This window comes from Alosa sapidissima, chromosome 19 (genome assembly GCF_018492685.1).
Source record: "Alosa sapidissima isolate fAloSap1 chromosome 19, fAloSap1.pri, whole genome shotgun sequence".
Taxonomy (NCBI): Eukaryota; Metazoa; Chordata; class Actinopteri; order Clupeiformes; family Clupeidae; genus Alosa; species Alosa sapidissima.
Window position 1 is genome coordinate 8,520,817 of NC_055975.1, and position 23,250 is coordinate 8,544,066.

Genomic DNA, 23,250 nt, shown 5'->3' on the forward strand with positions numbered 1-23,250 from the left:
GTTGTTATTATTACGATTATTAGGCTATTATGCTTAATATAGGCTTTTCAACTTTCTTTGAAACTATTATTTCTAATTAATGTAATGTTACAGGCCAACTGTAACCATAAACATTAACTTTCACTTTCGTTTAAAATTCTTAGACTGTAGTCTAAACTCTTCCTCTATTCTTTTGTCTTCAGAAGAATTAACAGGTCAAACGTGAAAGGTTTAAAGCATAGAAAAGTATTGTAGGCTACTGTAAAAGTATTATAGCTAGTGATGCGAACCGTTACTGGCTCCTGAGTGAAAATTAATTGCTGTAGAGATAATAACTTTAACCAAACCCACGTCTCGTCCTATCAGAGAAATGCAACCTGTATGTTTGTGGTAAGCCCCGCCTCACAGGTAGAGGTAATCCAATCCAATGGCCAGGCACAGGTAGAACCGGCCTTAATTTTAGAGTATATCCCAAAAAGCGAGAAAAGCCAACAAAACCCGTTCTTGCAGACCAGACACAACTTTAGCGTGGCCCTGATCCCGCGTGTGTTTCCCAAGGAAAGAGGACAGATCGGATTTACAGTACCAACTAGAAAGTCCAGTTCGACCGACAGACATGTCACAGGAGCATGACAAGTAAGTGATTTCAGTCAGCAGTTGAACTCGAAATCCAGAGGAACCACTATGTGGGCATCTTAGAACTGTTTATGGACATCATCTGGATAGTTTACACAAAAATATTAGGTCTACAAATCGCAGGTTAATATAGGCTACAGGTGGAATTATATTGTTTTCAGTGTGGGAAAACATCGCCTGCCAAAACTCCGTGTTTGCCTAGATCGATCTCTCTCCGCCTGATTTCGGCTTTATAACTGTCGGTCTGGGCTGCTGAGCTATGCTCCCAGCGTCATGTCTCAGCCTGCACGCGTACAGGTGTAGCTGCACCTGTCGCGCTGAGAGAAGGTCGCTAGAGAAGAACGGTAGCCTAGTTAATGGACACAGACGGACGGGTCTTTTTATTTTAATATTTTGGTCATCCAAAAACAATATTTTATGTTTTATGTCATCAAATTTTACTTTGTCAATTCTGGCGGAACTCATGCATATAACTATGCTGGTGACTTGTGAAATTTCCTTCTAGGCCTAATATAGCCTAATGCGTGTCGAAGTTTGAATTGAATACAGGCGTCATGGCATACTAGGCTAAGTTTTGTAAAATTTTGAGGGCAATGACAAGGAGACTGTTGACTCTAGTGAAATCGTACACCCATTAGGCGTTGGCTGTTTCTACAGAAGAAGAATGTTTAAGCTCTACCCAGTTTGTTTTATAACAGAGGTTACAGACACACACGTGTATTTACTTGTTTGATTGATTCTCCTTAATTTGTTTTAGAATCAATGTACTTTACAGCCTACATTTTATTATATTTAAATATGTATGTTAGGCCTATATCTATACACTGTTACATGGAGAATATATTGATATGCCCCTGTGTGTGTATTTGAGTTGCTTATTCATTCTAATTATCTTGAGGCCCAACTTTCTACTAAACATAATATAAAGACAACAATGATTTTCAGACAATTTTAGACAAATGTAAAAATTAATAATAAAAAAATAATCTGAAAACGAGAAGGTTTCCAACTCTTTTTTTTTTTTGGCGAGGCCTAGTATTTTCATAGGCTCAGAAAAGTGATTACAGATTTTGTGCCCGGCAGAGTCTTTTGTTTTAAGCATGGATTGACACTGAATAACGGATCTATCAGGTTGCAAATCTAAAATCGGGCTTGAAAGAATAGCACAATTAGATATTAAATTACTCATAATCCGTTTAACTGTAGATGACCCTTAGTTCTACTGGACAACAACACCGTTGCAGTTAGTCAAGAGGAAACAACTTGTTAAGTAGTTTGGGGTAGTTACCCAGTGATTTTCTTTACAAATGATGTGACCCCTCAATAAAAAGAATCCTGTATGTGTAGAATTATGCACAAAATACAGTGCAGATTCATGAAATCATAAAAAGTCAAACAAAATAATAGGGGGAAAAAGAAAATGGTTTGTATGGTAAATATGATGATTTTTTTTCTAGGGAAATTGAAGAATTACTTCTATATAGCCTACTCTTTTATTGTCAAACTGCGGTTTTGGGAACTGAGCACTCAATAGTTATTTCTTGTTTTTGACAAAGACGTTGAAGACGTGGGTGGCAAGTATTTCTCAACGCTGTCCCACAACAGGTTTTGTAAACAAAAAAAAAAACACTCGCCTTTATGAGAGACCAGTGGAATGTCAAAAGAGATGCTGCTCGGTGGAGTTCACAGTTGGCTTCCATCATCATTCCTTTTTACCGGTCCATCCAGTAGAACATCTTGTCGAACAGGAAGTGCTTACCAGTGCTGAGATTTGTTTCTCAATCGTGTCACTGGTTGGCTACTTCAAGTCTAATTTTGACATTTGACAAGACAATGGCCCCTTTCTCCCCTGTTCTTCAAGAATAGCCATGTTGACCATCCAGTTTATCACATCAATTTGGCCATATCATGTTCAACAAGTAGTAAAAACACATCTATCTATCTATCTATCTATCTATCTATCTATCTATCTATCTATCTATTTATCTATCAGTCTGACTGTGCATCTACATAATCTGTCTGTGGAACCCTCTTAATAACTTGCTCATTCTGCACATCCCCATTCCCCTCTCTCCTGTCTCCCACGCAGTAAGAGGGCGGTGCTCGTGCTGCAGAATGACCCCGCCTACAGCCAGCGCCGCTCCTTCACCACGGAGGACGAGGCGTGGAAGTCGTTCCTGGAGAACCCGCTGACCGCAGCCACCAAGGCCATGATGAGCATCAACGGTGACGAGGACAGTGCCGCCGCCCTGGGCCTCCTCTATGACTACTACAAGGTACCTGGAGATGCCAGGTCACAAACCAACTCATGGGTGTGTTCTCAAGTCTGTCCAGAGTGGTGCATCTCAGATATGGGCGCACCGTACATATGAATACGTAATGTTTAGATTAGTTATATTGTGTGGTTATATAGTTATAAGTGTGGGTAGAAATCAAGTATTGGAAGGGAGAGGATCCATTGCCCCCAATATTTGGATTGGATGTAAAATGGAACAAACATAGAAGATGCACAACATGTATAAAGAGACATGCATAAAGATGTAGATTGACATTACATCTGTGGTCTATGGTTCAGCTGTTATTGACCAGCTGGTGAGACCACTGGCTGCTGTCGGGCTAATAGACGCTGTGTTTACCTTGCTCAGGTGCCCCGGGAAAAGAGAACAATACCCCAGCAAAAGACAGACGTCCTGGGCTCTGATGTGGATCCCAACAAAAGGTAGCATCCAGTTAATGCTTTGAAGAGAGTTATGAGCTCATAATTGCCTGTCTCTCTGTGTGTGTGTGTGTGTGTGTGTGTGTGTGTGTGTGTGTGTGTGTGTGTGTGTGTGTGTGTGTGTTTGTGTATCAATGTGTGCACATGTGTGTGTGCATATGTGTGTAAGTGTTTTTGTGCATGTGTGAGTGAGTAGAGGAGGGTGTGTTGTGGAGTATTAGTTGTTATCTACGTCTATTCATGAACTTAAGATTGAATCTGACTCTTGCTTCAGGGCACTGTGTATGTGTCTGGGTGGTTCATATTTAGTCTGATGAACATCTGCTCTCTCTTTCACTCTTGCCGTACACACAGGAACCATACGGGTCCACATCCAGAGACATCCATGGCAGCCGCAGAGGGCAAGATCCAGGTCCTGAAGGGCGTTCCCTTCAACATCGTCCTGCCGGGGAACCAACTGACCCAGGACAAGCGGGGCCTCTTCCCCTCCCCGGAGGCCACGGTCACCGTTTCCATAGCGACGGTGCCCACCTACCCAATCAAGACGGAGGGGCCCACGAGTGGTTTCTCGGTGACGATTCCCGGAGCCCAGTGTTCGGAGTCAGACAGCCACGCCGCTGTGTATGAGAGACAGCTGGCCCACAGCCAGTTTAGCCCCAGCGGCCAGCCACGCACCCCCGACTCCACGTTCCCGGAGACCTTCAAGGACGGAGCCCAAGAGGTGCGTGAGGATCAAATAGCCCTCTTGACCCACCCCTTTATTTCAGCTCTCTTGTAGTCTGCCTCTCAGCCTGTCTCCATCACTAACACATAGGCAAACACAATCACATTCTCACCCTCAGAAACCAGAGACAGACGTGTACGCACACACGCACACGCACACACACACACACACACACATACACATACACATACACATACCCACACACATATACACACACACAACTCGCAACTCGCGTCTCTTCCTTTAGACAATAGCCCATTTATCCAAGGCTCTGGAGCCATCACTTTGCTCAGCCTTCCTGGTTTTATTTGAACATGCCAAAATAGCAGCTAGCATGTCATTACACCATTGTCTCCCATGCACAATAAAGTGCTGTATTCCCCCCACCCCTCCTTTCACAATGGATAAAGCTTTTCTCTCTCGCTCTCTCCCCTCTCTGTATTAAATCCTGAAGGGGGGGATTACCTTCCGTAGGGCAGCCCAACAAAACCCTTTACACAGGGACACTGGGGGTGGGAGGAGGTGTGTGTGTGTGTGTGTGTGTGTGTTTGTGTGAATGTATTTGTATGTGTGTGTGAAGTGTGTGTGTGTGTGTGGGGGGAGGGGGTTGTTTTCCCTGAGCTAAGACTGGCTGGCCTGGGAGCTCTCTCTTTCTCTCGCTGGCCTGTCCCGGGTGTTTGTGTTAAAGCCGGGCACTCTCGCTCACCCCTCTTTTGTGCTCCGCAGGTGTTCACGTTCCCAGGGGAGCTCCAGTTACGCATGGCCTCCATCGGCCAGGACGAGTACTCCACTTTTGACGCCGTGTCCGGGTAAGCCAGCCAACAGGACGGTCGGCCGCAGTGCCAGTGCACGACACGCCGACAGTGGCCCCATTCACTCCCCCAGTCACCTGGGAGTCAGATCAGTTGACCGCATTAGCGCTAAGATCCTCACACAACATCAATAGAGGTCACAGTCTCCACAATCACAGAATTATACACAAATACTGCTAATAACGGAAACATAATACTAATTGGACTGCCTCACGTGGGCGATGGTAATATTCATCTCCAATCATCTTTTTTTTTCAGAGATATCATAATGAGGACAATGTGTAATATTGATCAAGTGATAATTGATCATCCCTTTGTCGTTGTCTCATTAGCAACAACTTTGAATACACGCTTGAGGCTTCCAAGTCTCTGCGTCAGAAGTCAGGCGACGGCACGATGACCTACCTCAACAAGGGCCAGTTCTATCCCATCAGCCTCAGGGAGATCGACAACGGGAAAATGCTCCAGCACCCCATCAGCAAAGTGCGAGTGAGTGCCTTTAGCGTTTTCCACCGGATGGCATGGCCACAAAGTGAATGTCTCCTGTGTAGATGGGTTTGAAATGTGTAGGCTGCCCTGTGTATGTGACTGTGGGATGTGTTGTGTTTCAGAGTGTGGTGATGGTGGTCTTTGGGGAGGACAAGTGCAGAGACGACCAGCTGAAACACTGGAAGTACTGGCACTCCAGACAGCACACGGCCAAGCAAAGATGCATTGACATCGGTAAGGGCCAGACACCAGACTTTTAAATTGTCAACAAGTAATGTCGGGCAACTAGCAAAAAAATGAAGCCAACTGAGCAAACTCATTTAGCTCATTCATTACCATGAAATCCTGAGTGCAAATATGGGTAGGTCCATACAATGCTCCCACACAGCACACAATAGCTTCATGCATGTGACGCTTTGCTTGTTGCCTGTCATTGAAATTAGGGCTCCCTGTTTTAAGAACATACCCAACTCAAAAGATCACCATAGTTCCCTAAATGCCATGTGGTAGACACCAGCTGGTAGTCCTTTCACGTCGATTTACAAACATCAGCTTTTTTTTACTCATGACGTGGAACGGAAGCAAAGGGACAGTTCTGCACCATTTGCTGTTCTGTCCACCTGCAGTGTACAGTACACAGTCCCCCTTCCCCCATCCCAGCCCTCATCCGCACGGCACGGCACGGCACGGCACGGCACTGCCACATGCTGACTCTCAAATGAGCTGGCTTCAGTTGAACTGAAAAATGCATGTTTGTTACAAAATACAGAAGCCATTTCACATGTCCCTTCTTGACCATACATGAATAGAAAATAAGATAAGATAAGATAAGATAAACTTTATTGTCCCTCAAGGGGAAATTTGTCTTGGGCTGTAAAGTGCGTTTACTGTGAACAACAATCACATACATGCAGGACAACAAACACAAACATGCAGGACATGACCCTGATACAGGGAGAAAATAGCCCTTAAAATGTGTCAATGAAGAGTTTGGTTCCATTTTTAATAAATCATGTTATTTAATTGTGTATTTCAGGTAATATCTATACAGTTGCAGTTTTGCTGTTTTGACTCAGTAAAGATTACAGTTACAGTGAAATTACCTGAAAAACAAAATGTTAAAGAATGATTTATGAAAGTTCGTCGAAATGGAGGATATAGTGTTTTAGAACCAAACTCTTCAAATAGTATAATGTAGAAATGTTGTACATTATGAGTGGATGTGTTATGAAGGACAGACAGAAATTATTTGGTGGTTTGGATGGTTTGTTTATTGGTTTGCAGTTCGCAGGCATTTCTGACTGCTTGACCCTGTATAGGGAGAGTATGACCTGAAGTAATCAGTCTCTGCCTGTGTGCACAGGGTTCTGTGTGTGTGTGTGTGTGTGTGTGTGTGTGTGTGTGTGTGTGTGTGTGTGTGTGTGTGTGTGTGTGTGAGAGAGAGAGAGAGAGAGTGTGTGTGTAAAGAGCTTAGCAACCTCTGACAGGGAAAAGTTAAGTTATTGCCTAGTGGCCTGTTGACCAAGGGGTACTATTACCATGTCACACAACTGGGGCTTTGTGAAAGTCAGACAGCGACAGTTTGTCTGTTCATTTCATACATCTCTGACAATGCAAATGTCTCTATTTGGCCAAATCTGAGAGGAACCAGAAATTGCAGTATTGGCAGCCACTCCCACGCCATACTGGTTGTGTGGCGATACGGAAGGCAAGTTCTACCCGTTTAAAAAATGTGGTCTGAGAGGAGATGAAGTTTTGTGTCCATCATATTTTTACTGCTCGTTACACGCCTGTGGAACACTCCACTCTTCCATCTCCATCTGCTCGCATCTGGACATCTTTTCATCTGCTTGTTTCTCATTTCTGTCACCCATCTCTCTCTCTTTCTCTCTCTCTCTCTCTCCACTGTCTTCTTCCTTTGTGGTCCACAGCTGACTACAAGGAGAGTTTCAACACCATCAGCAACATCGAGGAGATCTCCTACAACGCCATTTCCTTCACCTGGGACATTAACGAGGAGGCAAAGGTAAGGCCTCAGGCCCACACACTCACTGACTGGGTAGCCCCCTCTATCTGTCCTACTTTTCATCAATCAAAAAATATACAATAGGATGAAACAAAAGCGAAATGACGTCTGATTCGGGCATGATTGTGTTTTTGGATTGTATGTCATGTATGGATTTGGATTGTATGACATGATGGAATGGAAGCGGTGTCTATAATTTTCCTTCAGTAATTGCTCTGGTGAATGTAATGTCAGGTCAACTGTGACATAGTCTGGGTGTGCATGGGGTTAGCATTTGGGTTAGCATGTCCATCTGCTGAAAAGTTTGTCTCAGTCATACAGTAGTTGCTAGACCAGTGTTGAGGTGCTCTGAACACTGAACAAGGAAGCAAAATGCGTTTCAGTTTATCTTGGCTTTAATCTCTATATATGTGATGTGAGAGAGAGAGAGAGAGAGAGAGAGAGAGAGAGAGAGAGAGAGAGTGTGTGTGTGTTTGTATGTGTGTGGTCTTTTCACACACTTATCACACTCTTCCATCACCACTCGCTACACGAGTACACAGTGGGAATCTTCTGCGTAAGACTCTCTCTGCATGGAAAGATAAAGAATGAGGAAACGTATGGGGAGGGAAGGGGAACAGGGTCTCACAGGCGATGGAATCCTGTCAGCTTAAAACTTGTCTGGTCCGCCTCATGATGCCAATCAGATAACTACACTCTTTTTTTCTCAACCGGTTTGTGTTTCTTCAGCACTTAAAGGATGTTTTTTTTCCGCTCACAAGTAAATCTTCACTCTTAGTATCAGATTGAGCGACTTCATGGCCTCTCTTGGTACATAAAGTTTATAGATGCATAACATGGCGCAGAATCCACTCACAAATACTCATCAACACTTACGTCAACACTTACGGTACATAAAGTTTAGGTATTACATGACACTGACATTAAAGGACATTCATTGTCCATTTATTTGTGCACTCTTGGCCCTCTGCTTTCTCCCATTTCCAGGATGTAGTTCGTTGGATAGCCCTGGAGTCATAGGATGTTCATCCGTGTATATGTATTTTTTTATTAGCTCATGTTGTTTGTCTGTGCTTGAGGTCTGGTGTTAGGTGTCATGGAAAGAGAATGGGATGAGCGTGCAGGTGTCTCGATGAGCGTCGTTCAGGAGAGAACATTATTTTCAGGTGTTTCAACAGTGCCCCCTTGTGGCACCAGTTAAAAAGTTCACTGTTCATTGTTTTGATATGAATGATATGATATGAATAACTTATGATGCTGTTATGCAAATCATATTTTAATATTTTGGACTTCCCTTCAGCAAAGGTTCTGCGTTTAATTTACATATAGTTACCGCTGAGTGCTTAGGGAAGCTTTGCTGAAGCAAAGTCACCTATGTCTTTAGCACCCACTGGAGTACTTAGACTTCACCAGGGGAGGGAGTTCTAGGCCCACACTTATGCTTTGTTAGGTGACTGGGCTTGTAATGCAGTTTGGCCAGTCAGCGCCCCAAGTAATTAAACAAATCCATCTGAAGAGTTTTTACATGTGTGCATTTATGTTTCCTCATCAGTTTATATCAGATATTACTTTCAATCATATATGTATTTAGCTTGTATACAGATATACTGTATACTAATAGTGTTCTGATTCACAGTATTAGGAATTATCACATTATTAACTGATGCTTCAACTCACACCTGAGGTTTTGGTGTTACTGGGGTTAAAAGTTTGCCCTGCCTTAACACATTTTAACAGATTGTAATGCATGTATTTGTGCTGTCATTTTGTGCCATTATCCAATATCTGAATATGATAAAAATCACAGAGATGCACTAAGGACTTTCTTGAGCAGAAAGCAGCATGTATGCTTTAACGTTATTGGTGGGCAGATAAATTATTTTCTCATTCAAGCTCGTACCTCTTTAAGTCTTCACAACATTTAGAGTATGCTGTGTCCTTGCATATGGAAACCCCTCTAGTCAGATTGTCTTGTCCCACTGCCTGACTCACCTCCCTCCCTCACTCCTCCCTCTCTCTCTTTTCTCCCATTCTCTCTCTGTTTCTCTCTCTCTCTTCCCCCTGTTTCATTCTCTCTATCCCTACACAGATCTTCATCTCGGTGAACTGCCTGAGCACAGACTTCTCCTCTCAGAAGGGTGTGAAGGGTCTGCCTCTCAACCTGCAGATCGACACCTACAGCTACAACAACCGCAGCAACAAGCCCATCCACCGTGCCTACTGCCAGATCAAGGTGTTCTGCGACAAGGGAGCAGAGAGGAAGATCCGTGACGAGGAACGTAAGCAGTCGCGTCGGAAGGGCAAGACCACAGATGTCAACACCAACCTGGGCAACTGTGAGTAGCGCAGCCATGACGAACTTGTTGACTGCATCATTGCCTGATTCTGCTCCCATGGTCATAGACTTTAACACTCTGCAATTTCTCTGCTGAGTATTCTCTTCTTTTAAATGCCTTAATATTTACCATCCTTAGTTATAATTACATTTCCATATGCAATTGCCTTTCTTGGTTGTAATTATAACAATATGATTGTCCCACTAAAAATATGCTTATATTATTAGTCCATATTCAGTCATAACTCTTGACTCAATGGATGATCTCTACAGTGTCTTTATGAACAAATGATTTAAAATTTGGGAAAACCAACCAATTGTTATCACTGACATATGTCTGTCTCTCTCTGTCTCACTGAAGATCACTCAGTGGATGTGAAGGTGCCACTGCTACACAAGCGGAGTGACATCACCATCTTCAAGGTGATGGTTGACCTGGAGACGCAGCCTGTCCTCTTCATCCCCGACATCCACTTCTCCAACTTCCAGCGCCATGTGAGTAGCCCGTGTCCCTCCCTCAGGGCACCACACGGTGCATGAGCTGGTCGTGTGGGAGTAGCTTTTCATTCCTAGCTCACAAAAGCCCAAATTTTTTCTCGAAAAACAGTTGTTCCTCTGCGCTTCTGTAATTAACTATCTGGTGTGTCAACGGGAGAAGACGCGGCAGATCGTTGAAACGTTAGTCCCTTATGTTGGCACTTAAAAAAAATAATAAAATAATAATAATAAAAAAATAATAAATAAAATTAAAAAATAAATAAAATAAATACAAAAATTAAATCTGACGTTTATACATCCGGTGTTGTTCCGGTAAAACTGCTCTCTCTCGCCCAAATTGCTTCTCTCGCTGAATCAATTACGTAGTGTCAGATAATGACCTTGTGATACTATTAATGAAATCAGAAAGGAAAACCTACAGTTGTAGTCACTGAATATGACTGGTAATCACTGCGGCAGAGGCAGATTAATGGTATTGGATGTGTTTGTGTGGATGAGTGCTCTTGACACAAGTTATTCTTGGAAACTCAGTTCTATGGCACAGGTCAGTGCCCCTGATATCTGCAGCCTTGTCACACACAAGATGTTTGAATTGATGTGTGATTTGATATTTGCTGTTGCAAAGGTGAACTTAAAAAGTTGCATGGCTGCGAATGTAATGTAGAGCACACAATCCTTAGGCCCCCTGATAAGATAAGGAGCCATATGTGTGGAGTGTGTATGGTACAGGACATGCTCGCACATACCCCTGTCTGAGGCTCCACCCTGGCCTTGGAATTACAATGTCAAATACTCCCATGCTGCGGTGGGCCCTGTGGATATTTGCCTTGGATAGCGTTCCCACACTCTCGCTTTGGGGAGTCAAATAAGGAACATACTGTGTGTGTGTGTGTGTGTGTGTGTGCGTGTGTGTGTGTGTGTGAGAGAGAGAGAGAGAGAGAGAGAGACTGAGAGAGCGAAAGAGGATTGCCCAGGGAGGTCTCTGTTTCTCAGAATCCGATCATCTGTGGCCATGCATCATAAATCTGAATCTGAATGAGGAACATGCACGGTTTTCACCTCTGAGTAACTCCGTCCTGTATGCTTTCCTTCTTCTTATATATCCTGCTCAGTCAGCATCTTATCAGAGTTTAGGCCTCTACACGAGAGGAGCCTCTTGTCTAATGCTGCGTTTGATCACTTTGTGGAGTTCTGTGGGAAGGACCTGAAATCCATAAATAATCATCAGCAGTCTCACTCTCCCCTGGGTGTCTGCTGCACAGCTCAACAGATAACTACTAGTGTGAGTTGTTAAACTGAACAGGGACATTTAAATGAAAACAATTTAAAAGAAAACAATCACGCAAGTATAGGGGATGGTAAGTTTAACATGCCTTATTTCGTATATAGATTGTATTTTCTGTCTGTGAAAGAGATTATTTTATCATGAAACAATAGAACATGACACCAAAATGCCCTTTTGCCCTTTACTAATACATTAGTATGTGTCCATGAAATATTGGAGAGTGCATTCTTTCATGCACAGAAAGAAAATGGATGATTCATGCGCTGAATTGACTGTTGTGCTTTCCAGTTTGTGGAGAAAAGGCTAAATGAACAAATGTAAAAAAAGGCAAAATAAACTGATTTTGTAAATAAAAATTATTCTGTCCACAAAATATATTTCCTAGGCCAACATATTTACTCTGGTGGCACACAAAACAGAATGCACTATATTATGATCATTCCATGCAATCGAATGTTCCTTTTGTCAACTTAATGGTTTTGCCATATTAAAGTAAAGTTTTACTGAAAGTATGCACGAATAGAGCTTTGGTCCAATAAAGAAAGCAGTCCTTCCATGAAAGTTAATGTAGAAAAATGGAGATGTTGATGTTAAAAAGCTAAATTAATTAGGTCCATAGAATATATTACTGAATATATTACTAATGTTAGTGTGATGAACATTTTAGTGCATACGGCAAATTACAGTAAGAAAGGAGAGTGCTGAAGCAGAAATTACTTTGATATATTATTAGTCCGAGAGGGCTCATTCAAGTTTCTGAAATAATTATAATAAAAAAAAATATTATAACATAAAAACAACATTATCAATAACAACAACAACAACAACAACAACAACAGCATGTGACTTTGGTTGGTTTGGTTGGCATGGTTTCAGAAATACTCTGGACTGTAGAGTCATATTAACCCATACCCTGCGACTGTGCCAAATGGTAGGAACAGGATGATCCTTTATTGGGCACGGCGTGTTAGGCTCAAACACGCATAGGTTTATGGCTGAGGTGAGGCGTTATCTGGCTGAACTCTGGTATCCTTGGGAAGGCATGCCAAGCACACTGAGCCTCAGACCACACACACACACATACACAAATACACACACACACTCTCCACACCACAACATGAGCATGAGTGACTCAGTAAGTGTCCACGTTCTCGGCTGTGGACACACTCTGGGTCAGCTTGACCCAAGCTATTTGGTCCACTCCTGTTTTTGTTTTTCCCTGAATGGCCTCAGCATTTCTTAAGTGACTGACTGACACAAAAGCTTGAGCCTGGAATGGAAAATGGAGTCCCCCTAGTCATATGTAAAACTTGCACCAACGTGTGTGTGTGTGTGTGTGTGTGTGTGTGTGTGTGTGTGTGTGTGTGTGCGTGCGTGTGTGTGCAGAACAGAACGTGCAATGTGTTAGAGCGCATGACTCAGCGCTGCATCACCCCGGGGGAGTTTTGCCTCCCCCGCTCCTGATGTCACATGACCTCAACGAGAAAGAGGACAGCAGGGGCCTCAGACCAGGATCACTACTTCCTGCTGGGTGACCCTTAGCCTACTTGCGTGCGGCCCCCATGCATTTTAGCTTGCCAGCCATCGGACATCTGATTTCGAATCTCAAAATAAACTGCGCAGTTGTTTGCTTTTGCAGCAGGTGCCAATGAGAAAACATTTATTTTTGTGCTGCACTCTGGGGGAAAACCTGTTGAACCACAGCAGTTCAGTCACCTCAGTAAGGTTAAAGGGCTCCTTGTATACGGGAATTGACATTTCTCAGTAACAATGAGTTCACGCACAGGACTGACATATCATTTCAATGTTTGACCATTTGATCAATATTATTGCTGGACTTTCCTCCCTCTCCGGCCTTTAGTCCAGATACCTCACTCTCTAACTCTCATATTGGAGTCATATATTTGACTCAAATCACTGAATTTCATGACTCTCAGACTCCTGTTAAACTCATGCCTTACCCTTTGCCTGTGTTTGTATTCCCCTGTAGCCCTTCTCATCTGAAGATGCAGAAGATAGGTAAGTTGACACACACACACACACACACACACACACACACACACACACACACACACACACACTCACACACACTATTTAGACCATTAATGTGTCCTCGTACACTGAGCGAGTTTCCTAGAAACAGGCATGTGTTTGTGTAGCAGTTAATGATGCTAGAACGACTGCCTCCTTTCTCTGGGGACAGGCACTTTCTAAGACACTCTGCTCATGTGATGTCGTATTTCCACTCACAGCGCGGGGATGAAAAGGTTAGCCTATGGCAACGAGGACGAGTACGCAACGCCGGCCCATAAGATGCCCAGGATGGACGAACCTAAGAAAGGTATAGGAACAGTGTTGCACTGATGACCTCATAGTTGTTTATGTCATGATCCATTGCCTGTTTGCCCCACCTTAGGCTAGTGATATACTGGGAGTGGGTGAGCGGGTGAGCAGGAAAGAGGGAGGGGTAGTGTGTGTGTGTGTGTGTGTGTGTGTGTGTGTGTGTGTCGCTCCGGCTGGCTGCTTGCACTGCACCATCCCCCAGACTACCTTGCGGGAGGAGACCTTTTGTGCTTCCTAGTATCCATGGCCACAGATTATAGCACGTGCAGCTCACCTACCTCCTCCCCCGGTCCCTTCAGTGCACACACACACACACACACACACACACACACACACACACACACACACACACACACACACACACACACCCCTCCCCCCTCACTCAAAACAAACACATAGCTCATCTTCTCTTATATACTGCCTGACCTCTCCTTCACAGTACCACCTTGTATTCAGACTTAACACACTCAAGTTTCGTCCAACTTTCACCTGAAGTGATGACCAAGGGTTCCATATAAACCTTTACACCATCCCCCCACATACACATGCACTGCCACACAATCACAAAGACAAAGACAAACAAATGCCACACAAACACACACACACACACACACAGACACTGCCACAAAGAAACACAAGCACATACACACATACACACTCTCTCTCTCTCTCTTTCTCTCTCTCACTCACTCACTCACTCACTTACTCACTCACTCACACAAACACACCAACTGAAACAATGAAAAGTGTTTGACAAAGACAGTGGCCATCCAGTCACAACAGGAAGTGCCAACAGCAGTCGGTGACATGAGGCCACGACTCCAGTCCACACCCTGCACCCCCCACCTCACCTCTCGTGAATATTTGCCTATTGGCTGTGGATCAGAGCTGCCTGGCGCCCGTGTTTGTCCGGGCTGCCTGCCAAAGACAACAGCCCCGGAGGCCTCCGCTGGGCCCTGGGCAGGCAGGCAGGGCAATGCAGGGGAGCAGCATGTGTGTAATCTTTGGCCCTGGGTGACACGTTACCCTGCCTGTGCGCACCCCCCCCCCCCCATCCCTCTTGTGCATGTTAAGCGGCCGCTGCTGCTGCCTCAGCTGCCTGGAGGTTAGGGACAGAAAGCAAGGCGACGAGGACTTGTGGTCCCGGGCCAGTCCCTCATCAGAGACAGAGACAGAGAGAGGGAGAGGGAGAAAGAGAGAGATGTTGGGTTCTATGTGCTCAGAGTCAGGGATACTGGTGGCTTCTTCAAAGTGGTTCCTTAGAAAAAGAAGCCCACATAAAAGGCGCCATTTTGCACTAAAAAAGATGACATTTAAGGCTGAGGTTTACAGAATGTGATGTTTTTGTATTTGGTTTCATACTCTTAAGTCTCACCACATCTCACCCACTCTCTCTCTCTCTCTCTCCTCTCTCCCCCTCAGTGCTGCTGTACGTGCGCAAGGAGACGGAGGAGGTGTTTGACGCCCTCATGCTGAAAACTCCCACACTCAAGGGCCTGGTTGAGGCCGTAAGTACTCGCCATAAACACAAACAGAACACAAACTTCGAGCAGACAGTATGTGACTGACTAAGAGACACAGTGCTGCCGAACGTGTCCAAAACAAGCACACACTCTAACTGAATTGAATCATTAAGGGAATTGGATCTGGCACTCCGGTGCTCCTTGTGATCATATTCTCAAGTGTTTTTGATTCGTTGAAATGCATTCCGTCCTGGTGGGGTGGACTAAGACACACAAATAGATGGAGAGAGTGAAAGAAAAGGAGAGAGAGAGAGAGAGAGAGAGGAAGAAAGAAAGACGAATGCCTAGGGGGGGGGGGGGCCTGTATTCTAAGTATGTGACATGGCCAGTCTGGGTGGCCTTGTTTTTGATGCTTGAGAGGAGCACAGCCTGCACTGCCAGGAGTGCAGTTCACCACAGACAGACCCAACACTTGGCCCTGATCCTAATTCAGCTCAGTATCTGAGAGAGAGAGAGAGAGAGAGAGAGAGAGAGAGAGAGAGAGAGAGAGAGAGAGAGAGAGAGAGAAGAGAAGTAAAGCACATAGACACGTGCCACTCTCAGAAAGAGAGAGAGGGAGCGAGAGGGGAAGGAGGGAGAGAGACCTTCTATAATGCTGTTTTATGCAATATGGGGGGGGGGGTCAAGCTCTGAGATGGGCAGGGGGTGCTCTTAGGGGCCTGGTCTTGTCCAGTCGGTGAATACAACAGCAGCCAGACCACAGCAGGGGAAAGCCGAAACCCAAAAAGAGCTCGGCGTGGGTCCTTAACGGCCCCCCGAAAACAGCCCAAATTGGCTCTGACAGCACTGTCAACTAGCCTCCGGGGCAAGGATGTGTTGATCGGTGACAGTTCCCAGGAAGAGTCCCACTCGCCGGGGTAAAGACCTCCTGGGGGTGTTCCCATCCCAGCCTCCGCAGTGGGTGATAAACGCAGCGCTGACAAACCCAAGATCCCGCCCAGTGAAAGAATGGCAGGCATGGAGTGGCTATTTGTAGGGGAGTATGTGTCTACAGTATGGCACCACATACATAGTAGTGCCAGGCCATAGGCAGTATCATGGCCATAGGCAGTATCATGCAGTTGATTTGTCTCAAGGTCTCAAATTGTAGGTTTTTTATTAACTAAAAGACTTGTGCTTGTTTTCAATACCTTCTGTTATAACAATTACTGTATTTGTTTTTCCAGATATCAGAAAAATATGAAGTTCCCTTTGAGAAGATAGGGAAAGTCTACAAGAAATGCAAAAAGGGGTACGCTGCTTCAACACATTGTGACGTCTCAATGCCCCAATCAGTTTCATTGTTCATTATACATTGTTTTAGTGCTCCAAGTCTGCGTAGAATTTGCATCTGATGAATCCTACCTGTGTCCAACTTTCCAGGATCCTGGTGAACATGGACGACAACATCATCAAACACTACTCGAATGAGGACACCTTCCAGATCGAGATGGAGGAGATCGGAGGGGTGTTCAAGCTCACGCTGACAGAAATCTAACGTCCGAACGCCTTCATGCGCTTCCTTCAGTATGGAGGCTGCTGGTTTACACATAGCGGGCCCCTCAGTGTGTCTGATGTATGATTCTGCACTGTCCTCTGCTGCCTGAGGAACTACATGGCTCTCAGGATTCCTTATTGATTCCCTTGTTTCTGGAGGGACCTAAGTCTTGTCTGAGCCTTTCTGAGGTGCGCTAATGCAAGTGGTCTCAAAGCTTTAACAAGGGCTACCACTGATGCAAAGAAATGGGAAACCGGACCTTTATGCTAGGGGTGGGGGGAGGGGTGTTGGGAGGCAATATTGGCTTTTGTAATATGGCAAATTGTCTGCAAGGAAAAGGGGGGGGGGGGGGGGGGGTGTAACTGCTTTTAATGTCTAATGCCTGGATAAGCCCTATACTTTACTATTATTGTTCCCCTTTGAAAACTAGAGCACTGAAGATCTTTGTCTTTTTACGAGATGATTGCAAGTATAAATGAGGTTGGGAAAACACTGGTCAAGCTGTAAATAGGGGAGACAGAGCGTCCCTTTTGGCTCACTGTATTATATGCAACATGTGGCAGTATTTAGCATGTACCGTAAACTATTTCTCAGTGTATCTTAAGTTTCACCATTCTAGGTATGGATGTGTGTATATGTGCGTGTGTGTGTACATATATGTGTGTGTGTGTGTGTGTTGTGTTGGTGAGGCACAGGAAAATATTTACATAATCAGTCGAGCAAATGACCAACATTGTCTGTAAAAAGTATTAATATGCTAAATCTATACCCTTCTATACCTCACCTTATCCCACATCCATTGAGTTCTGTCTAGTTCATTAGCACTAAGTGCAATATGTGTATTTCCAACACATCTACAATTAGATTAGTACTCAGATAAGTCCTGAGTCACTTTTGTAACACAATATTCTCCTTATCCAATGTTAAAAAGCCAGTCTTTTAAATGCTGGTTTTTCCCCCAAGCCATTCTTCAGTTCCCGTTTTGTATGAAAGTACTTACTCAGCTGATGTGTATATATTTATTAATAAATAGGAAAGGGTTCTTTTACATGGTGTGTCAAAAATGTTTATTGTCATTATGAGATGTTGTTTGTTTTGTTTTGTTTGTTTTTTGTGTTTTTTATATGACATGAATCCTGCTGTATTTATGCCAAGATATTTTTAATATAAAGTTCCAGGGTGTTTAAGTGTCTTTTTCGGTCCTTTAAAAGGAGACTTCCCTATGTATCTCAGTTACCCACTGCATATCTAAACCACTCCTGAATAAAAGCAGCACTAGCTGTGTGTGTGTGTCATAGCCAATGTGATGTCTTTTGTGGTCAGCGTGTTGAGCTGTAGGAGTAGTCATCCTGGGAGCAGCGTGATGCTTCAGACGTAGACGTCCAGCAGCCCATCTGTCTGGCCAGAGGCCCAGAACCGCACAGACACACACACACACACACACAGGAAACAGGCCGACAGACAGGCAAACAGACGCAGACCACACCACACCACTGTCCTCAGATATCCCCAAAAGCCCCCCCCCCCCCCCCCCCCCTCCCGCGCACTCTCTCTGTCTTGCTTGCTCAGCACACGTTGCCAAACATCGACTCTGCTTCTCTCTCTCTTCTTTCCTTCTGGATTATGAAGAGGAAGAGGAAGAATAGGAAGAGTTACTGACGGCCGTCTTTTTCTGCATCTTCTCAATGGCGGCGACCAACCCAGCACCTATCACACCCCGACCGGCTGTTTGAAACCAGTCCCCAACCATGCGCTCGCCGTAACACCAATACCCTCAACTCTCTGACAACCAACTGATAAGATAACAAGGCCCTGCAATGCTGACAAGCTGTCCACGCACTCCTCTGCCAGGAAACCCGTGGGGACGACTGGCGAAGGCAATCTGGCTTTTGGGGGCGTGGAGGGAGATGAGGCTGAGGGAGCCACAGGAGCCTGCATGCACCAGAGATAACAAAAAAAAAAGAGGAACGAGAAGAGCTGGTTAGTCTTTAACCATCCAGCTAAGCAAGCAGCTCTCAGTAGTGGGTAGAGGAGGGAGAGTCAACCATCTGCTCACTATTTCCTCTGCCTGAGTCATCCAGCCTCTCCTGTTTACTGCTCTTTACAGTCAAATTTCTCTGTCCCTCACTCCCCCCCCCCCCCCCGCACACACACACACTCCTCTTCTTCGTAAGGCAGCCCGAGTCATCAGAATGTTACTCAGGCCAAAAGCAACCCGGCCCTGACTCACTTGCCGTGAGCCGTCAAGCTTGACATTCGGGCAAAGTGTCAGTCACTGAGAGTCTTCACAGGCCCCAGGGCCCATCTCTTTTCTTAGCTTCTGCCCTGTGCCCTCTACCTCAACCCTACCTCTACCTCTACCTCACACACACACAAGTGCCCTGGCCTAGATTCCCAGCAACAGACGAGGTCCCATGGCTTTTCAGGTCAATGTCAAGTTTATGTCAGAGCTTGTCAGTTTTTTTTTTTTTTTTCAGTTTACCTCCCGTCTTATCACTGTTGACAAAATCCCTGAAAGGAAACTCATGCAGGACAGGTAAGCGGTACAGACCTTGTGTTTTGGAACAGGTGCTGTATCATTGTGGGAAACTCCAAGGTGTTTGACTGAATCATGTTTCTTTGTTCTCTTACCGTACATTCTGTCTTCTCTTAGAAAAATAGGTCAAAGGGAGTTAAGGTTAAGGTGTGTTTGTGTGCGCACACGCTGGTATTTCGCTGGTGACATATAATGTATCCTGGCAGCGCTTTTACCAACCGATTTATGTAACGACATCTTTTCAACAACAAACAAGGAATGTTTGCCGATGAGTTCATGTGTGAGTGGCAAAGTCTCAAAGGTCATGTCATGGAATCCATCCGGGCTCAAGTTGTTGGTAAAATGGTTTGTTAGTGCTTGGAGTTTATGGCATCCAAAACTGGATCAGACAAGCGCAGGACCACACCAAAGCCAAGCATTTGCACCTGGGCTCAAAATACTGCACTGATATGCCTTCACAGAATAATATGAAAACCAGGCAGTTCTTGGGAAAACATTGTTCTTTTTATTATGTATTTATTCTTGTTTACTCGAGTCTGTCCGCGGTGTAAGTGCTGCACGCTGGCATGGCATGTCCCGGGGAGTAAGGGCGGGAAACGTCCTGGTGCCATTGCTAACGTCGGCCCTGCTGCCACATGACTCATGCGGACCTGGCCGCGTTACAAACAGAGTCACACCCCTGCACTCTCTCTCCCCCGCCGAGCAGATACCAAGGCTAGATTATTGGTCTGAAAGTCTGCTCGCCCACGCCTACATTCTATGGACTCTGACTGGCTCAAGCGTTTAGTGATAGGAAAATAGACTCCGATTTAAGTTACTTCTATCTTAAGAAAATATAGAAATGAACTGATAGTAAAATGAAACAGGAAATCTCTGGGGAAAATCTGTCTCTCTGACTATGGCCCTGAATCACGATAGAGCGAGTGTGTGTGTGTGTGTGCGTGCGTACATATGTGCATGTGTGTGGTGGGGGTACCCCTTATCTGGTGAAGGGCAGAGGTAGGGGCTGGGTGAGCTATATTTGAACGGGGGTATATGTGTTACTGAAAGGCCTCACTGCTGAGTCTGTTACCCCGAGGTCTAATTGGCCCTGGGCCTGCTCCTAATTCATATGAATCCTGCCCGATGCCGGGAGTCTATTTATAGTATAGGCTACAATCCCTTACATGTCATGCATGACTTCATCTGTCTCTGAATGGGGGCTCGTCCAGTAATCCATACATGGGAAAAGATCCATAGATTCTTTACTTGGCTTACAAAACAAATGGTAACCCAAAAATTAAGTTTATTAAAAGTGAATAAACTGAAAATTAGGGTAGCACTCACTCAAGCCCACGGCAGTCATTCTAATAGAGTCTTACGCAATAACATGGGTCTCTTATTGTCTTTAGTAGCCTGACCTGGGTGTCGGTGACATCAATGTGACCATGATTAGATTCAGTGGTGGAATGTAACGAAGTACAAATACTTTGTTACTGTACTTAAGTACATTTTCCACGTATTTGTACTTTACTTAAGTAAAATTTATAGTGCATACTTTTGACTTTTACTTCGTTACATTTTACAGCAATTATCTGTACTTTTACTCCGCTACATTTCTACAACACCATCGTTCCTTTTTACGATACAGTTTATGATCAGTTTTTTTTTTCTCTCTGACAAACACGTTTGTTTTACCGGGGGGTTGCTACCAAAGATTCTGGAGCGCTACGTGCATTCTTAGAAACATAAGCTTCTAGTCTAGACCAGGCAAAGCGTGAGCTTGTAGCCATCTGCATTCGGTAGGCTATATTCACTAGTGGTGTGCGATACTGTAAAATTTGGTTTCGATCCGATATCCATTAAATATAAGGCCAGTATTGCCGATACCGATACCAATACTGATATTTGTAACTAAAAGCAGTTTATATACTTTTATGTAGGGGCCGAACAGTGTGTTATGATTTATGACGTGAATAAAACATCAATATGCTAATGACTTCCACTGTTAATAATTTACAAACATTTCAGCAACGAAACATTGCAAAGCGGGCATGCAAGATGTGAAAGGAATGGTTTGCTTGACTGTAGGCTAGCCCTTGGTGAAACAGGAACAATGCATTTTGAACAAATTGAGAGATATTGGAAGTGAACTGAAATTGAAGTATCGATCCCATCACGCTGGTATCGATCCGATACCAATACCAATGTTGGTACCCCTAATATTCACCAGACCCATGGCTACACTGTACATGCAACTGTGTTCTGTGCCTTTCTCTGTCTGTTATCTGCAGCGTTAGGGCCTCCTCTCCGATGAGATTGCTATCCGCGGATCAGCGAAGTTACAGGCTATGCCCATGCTTCTGTCACACGTCTGATCATTTGCGGCACAAATGAATGGTAGACTATTAATGAACCGGTGGCCGGAAAAAACGTAACATTTTCCAGATTAGGAAATATTCCTTAATTGTGTGTGATTAAATAAAGATGCATAGCCTACAATTGGGGGGGAGTAACGTGAGCGCTCATTCAATGTCTATGCGTCTGCGCAAGTGAAACTGAACTTAATCATAAAGACACCTTTCTCAGCAACTTTTCTGTTCAATCAGCATAATTGGCATTACGATCCACCCGACGTTTCCCTTGTCTACCCCATTAAACTTCAGGCTCTCGTGTTTTGCTGAATGATATTACTCAGCAGATCACCCTAGTAGATAACCAGAATTACAGTCTCTAGAATTGTAGGTCAGAATGTAAACTGGGCCACAGATGGTAAGCACAATTGCATTAACTTAAAACTATCTAGTCGAGTATAACCTAAAACTAGCTTAATTAAAATGCCACAGCCCATACTGATTTTTCCTTTTAGAATATAGATATTAAGAGAATAAATCATTATGCAAATACTTTTACTTTTAATACTTAAAGTACATTTAAAAGCAGGTACTTTTTACTTTTACTTAAGTAGGGTTGTCATTGTGGTACTTTTACTTTTACTAAAGTAAATATTTCTCTGTGTATTTGTACTTTTACTTAAGTACTGAGGTTCAGTACTTCCTCCACCACTGATTAGATTACCTTGATTCATAACAATGATTTACACATGAGTTACGTGTTTTACCTTCAATCAGTTATGGGAAGATTGATAACAAAACCTTGATAACATACATAACATGGCTAATTAATTCACTACCTTTATTGTAATTGGTGAGTGCAGTTTAGACTACTTCCTGCTTTAAAAATGCAATCTATTAACCCTCTAGGCGCCAAGGGTTACTTTAGTCGACAAGATGCGGTACTGAATAAAACGGCCGATTTAGTCAAATAGGGTGTCCTATTTCGTTCGACCTCCACTCCACTAGATGGCAGACATGTCATACGTCATCCCGAGTCGAAAAAAGGGCAGGCTTTAAACAAAACTTTCTAGCTACAGCGCATTGAATCAGTGCGTGAAATACCGGAGCTAGTGTGCGTGTGAGCCACTTTGTCAGAGCGATATTGTCAACGTCAGCGAGTATTTGCATTAGATTATCGTCTAATGGCATCAAAAAAGTTTACCCGAAATGAAGTGTTGGGTCTTCTATTTGCGGACCCTGATTCTAAAGGGGAATATCTGCCTTCAGAAAATGACGGTGATTCGTTTAGTGAGGCTTCAGATGCATCCCTGCCTTGCAATGATGCAGCTGGACAAAGTGAGAGTTTACTCCATAGTTTAGCTTACACCAAGCACAAACGTTGAATCGTTTGCCCAATGTCACTGGTGGGAATAATGTTTCACGGGTTCGGAGTGTTCATCGGGAAGTTAGCATGGTGTTAGTGGTGTGGCGAACAAGGCTGGAGGTAGTCTAATGTCCATAGCGCTAGCTTCTGTCTTCTGAATGTGTGCCTCTCC

At 44.2% G+C, this 23,250-nt stretch overlaps 1 protein-coding gene across 2 annotated transcripts; it reads left to right on the forward strand.

Annotated features, from left to right (window-relative positions):
* Positions 1 to 467: 467 nt before the first annotated feature.
* Positions 468 to 18,140, forward strand: grhl1 (grainyhead-like transcription factor 1). Of its 2 annotated transcripts, none has more exons than XM_042072305.1 (15): positions 468 to 615; positions 2,705 to 2,927; positions 3,261 to 3,334; positions 3,686 to 4,052; positions 4,782 to 4,864; positions 5,200 to 5,356; positions 5,479 to 5,590; positions 7,288 to 7,382; positions 9,472 to 9,718; positions 10,079 to 10,212; positions 13,491 to 13,519; positions 13,753 to 13,841; positions 15,266 to 15,351; positions 16,533 to 16,597; positions 16,729 to 18,140. In XM_042072305.1, the coding sequence occupies exons 1-15, from the start codon at positions 596 to 598 to the stop codon at positions 16,841 to 16,843; spliced, it is 1,896 nt and encodes a 631-aa protein (XP_041928239.1). In that variant the 5' UTR covers positions 468 to 595; the 3' UTR covers positions 16,844 to 18,140. The 2 variants fall into 2 exon arrangements, with proteins under 2 accessions (XP_041928239.1, XP_041928240.1); XM_042072306.1 differs by having other exon boundaries at positions 2,705 to 2,891.
* Positions 18,141 to 23,250: the final 5,110 nt, after the last annotated feature.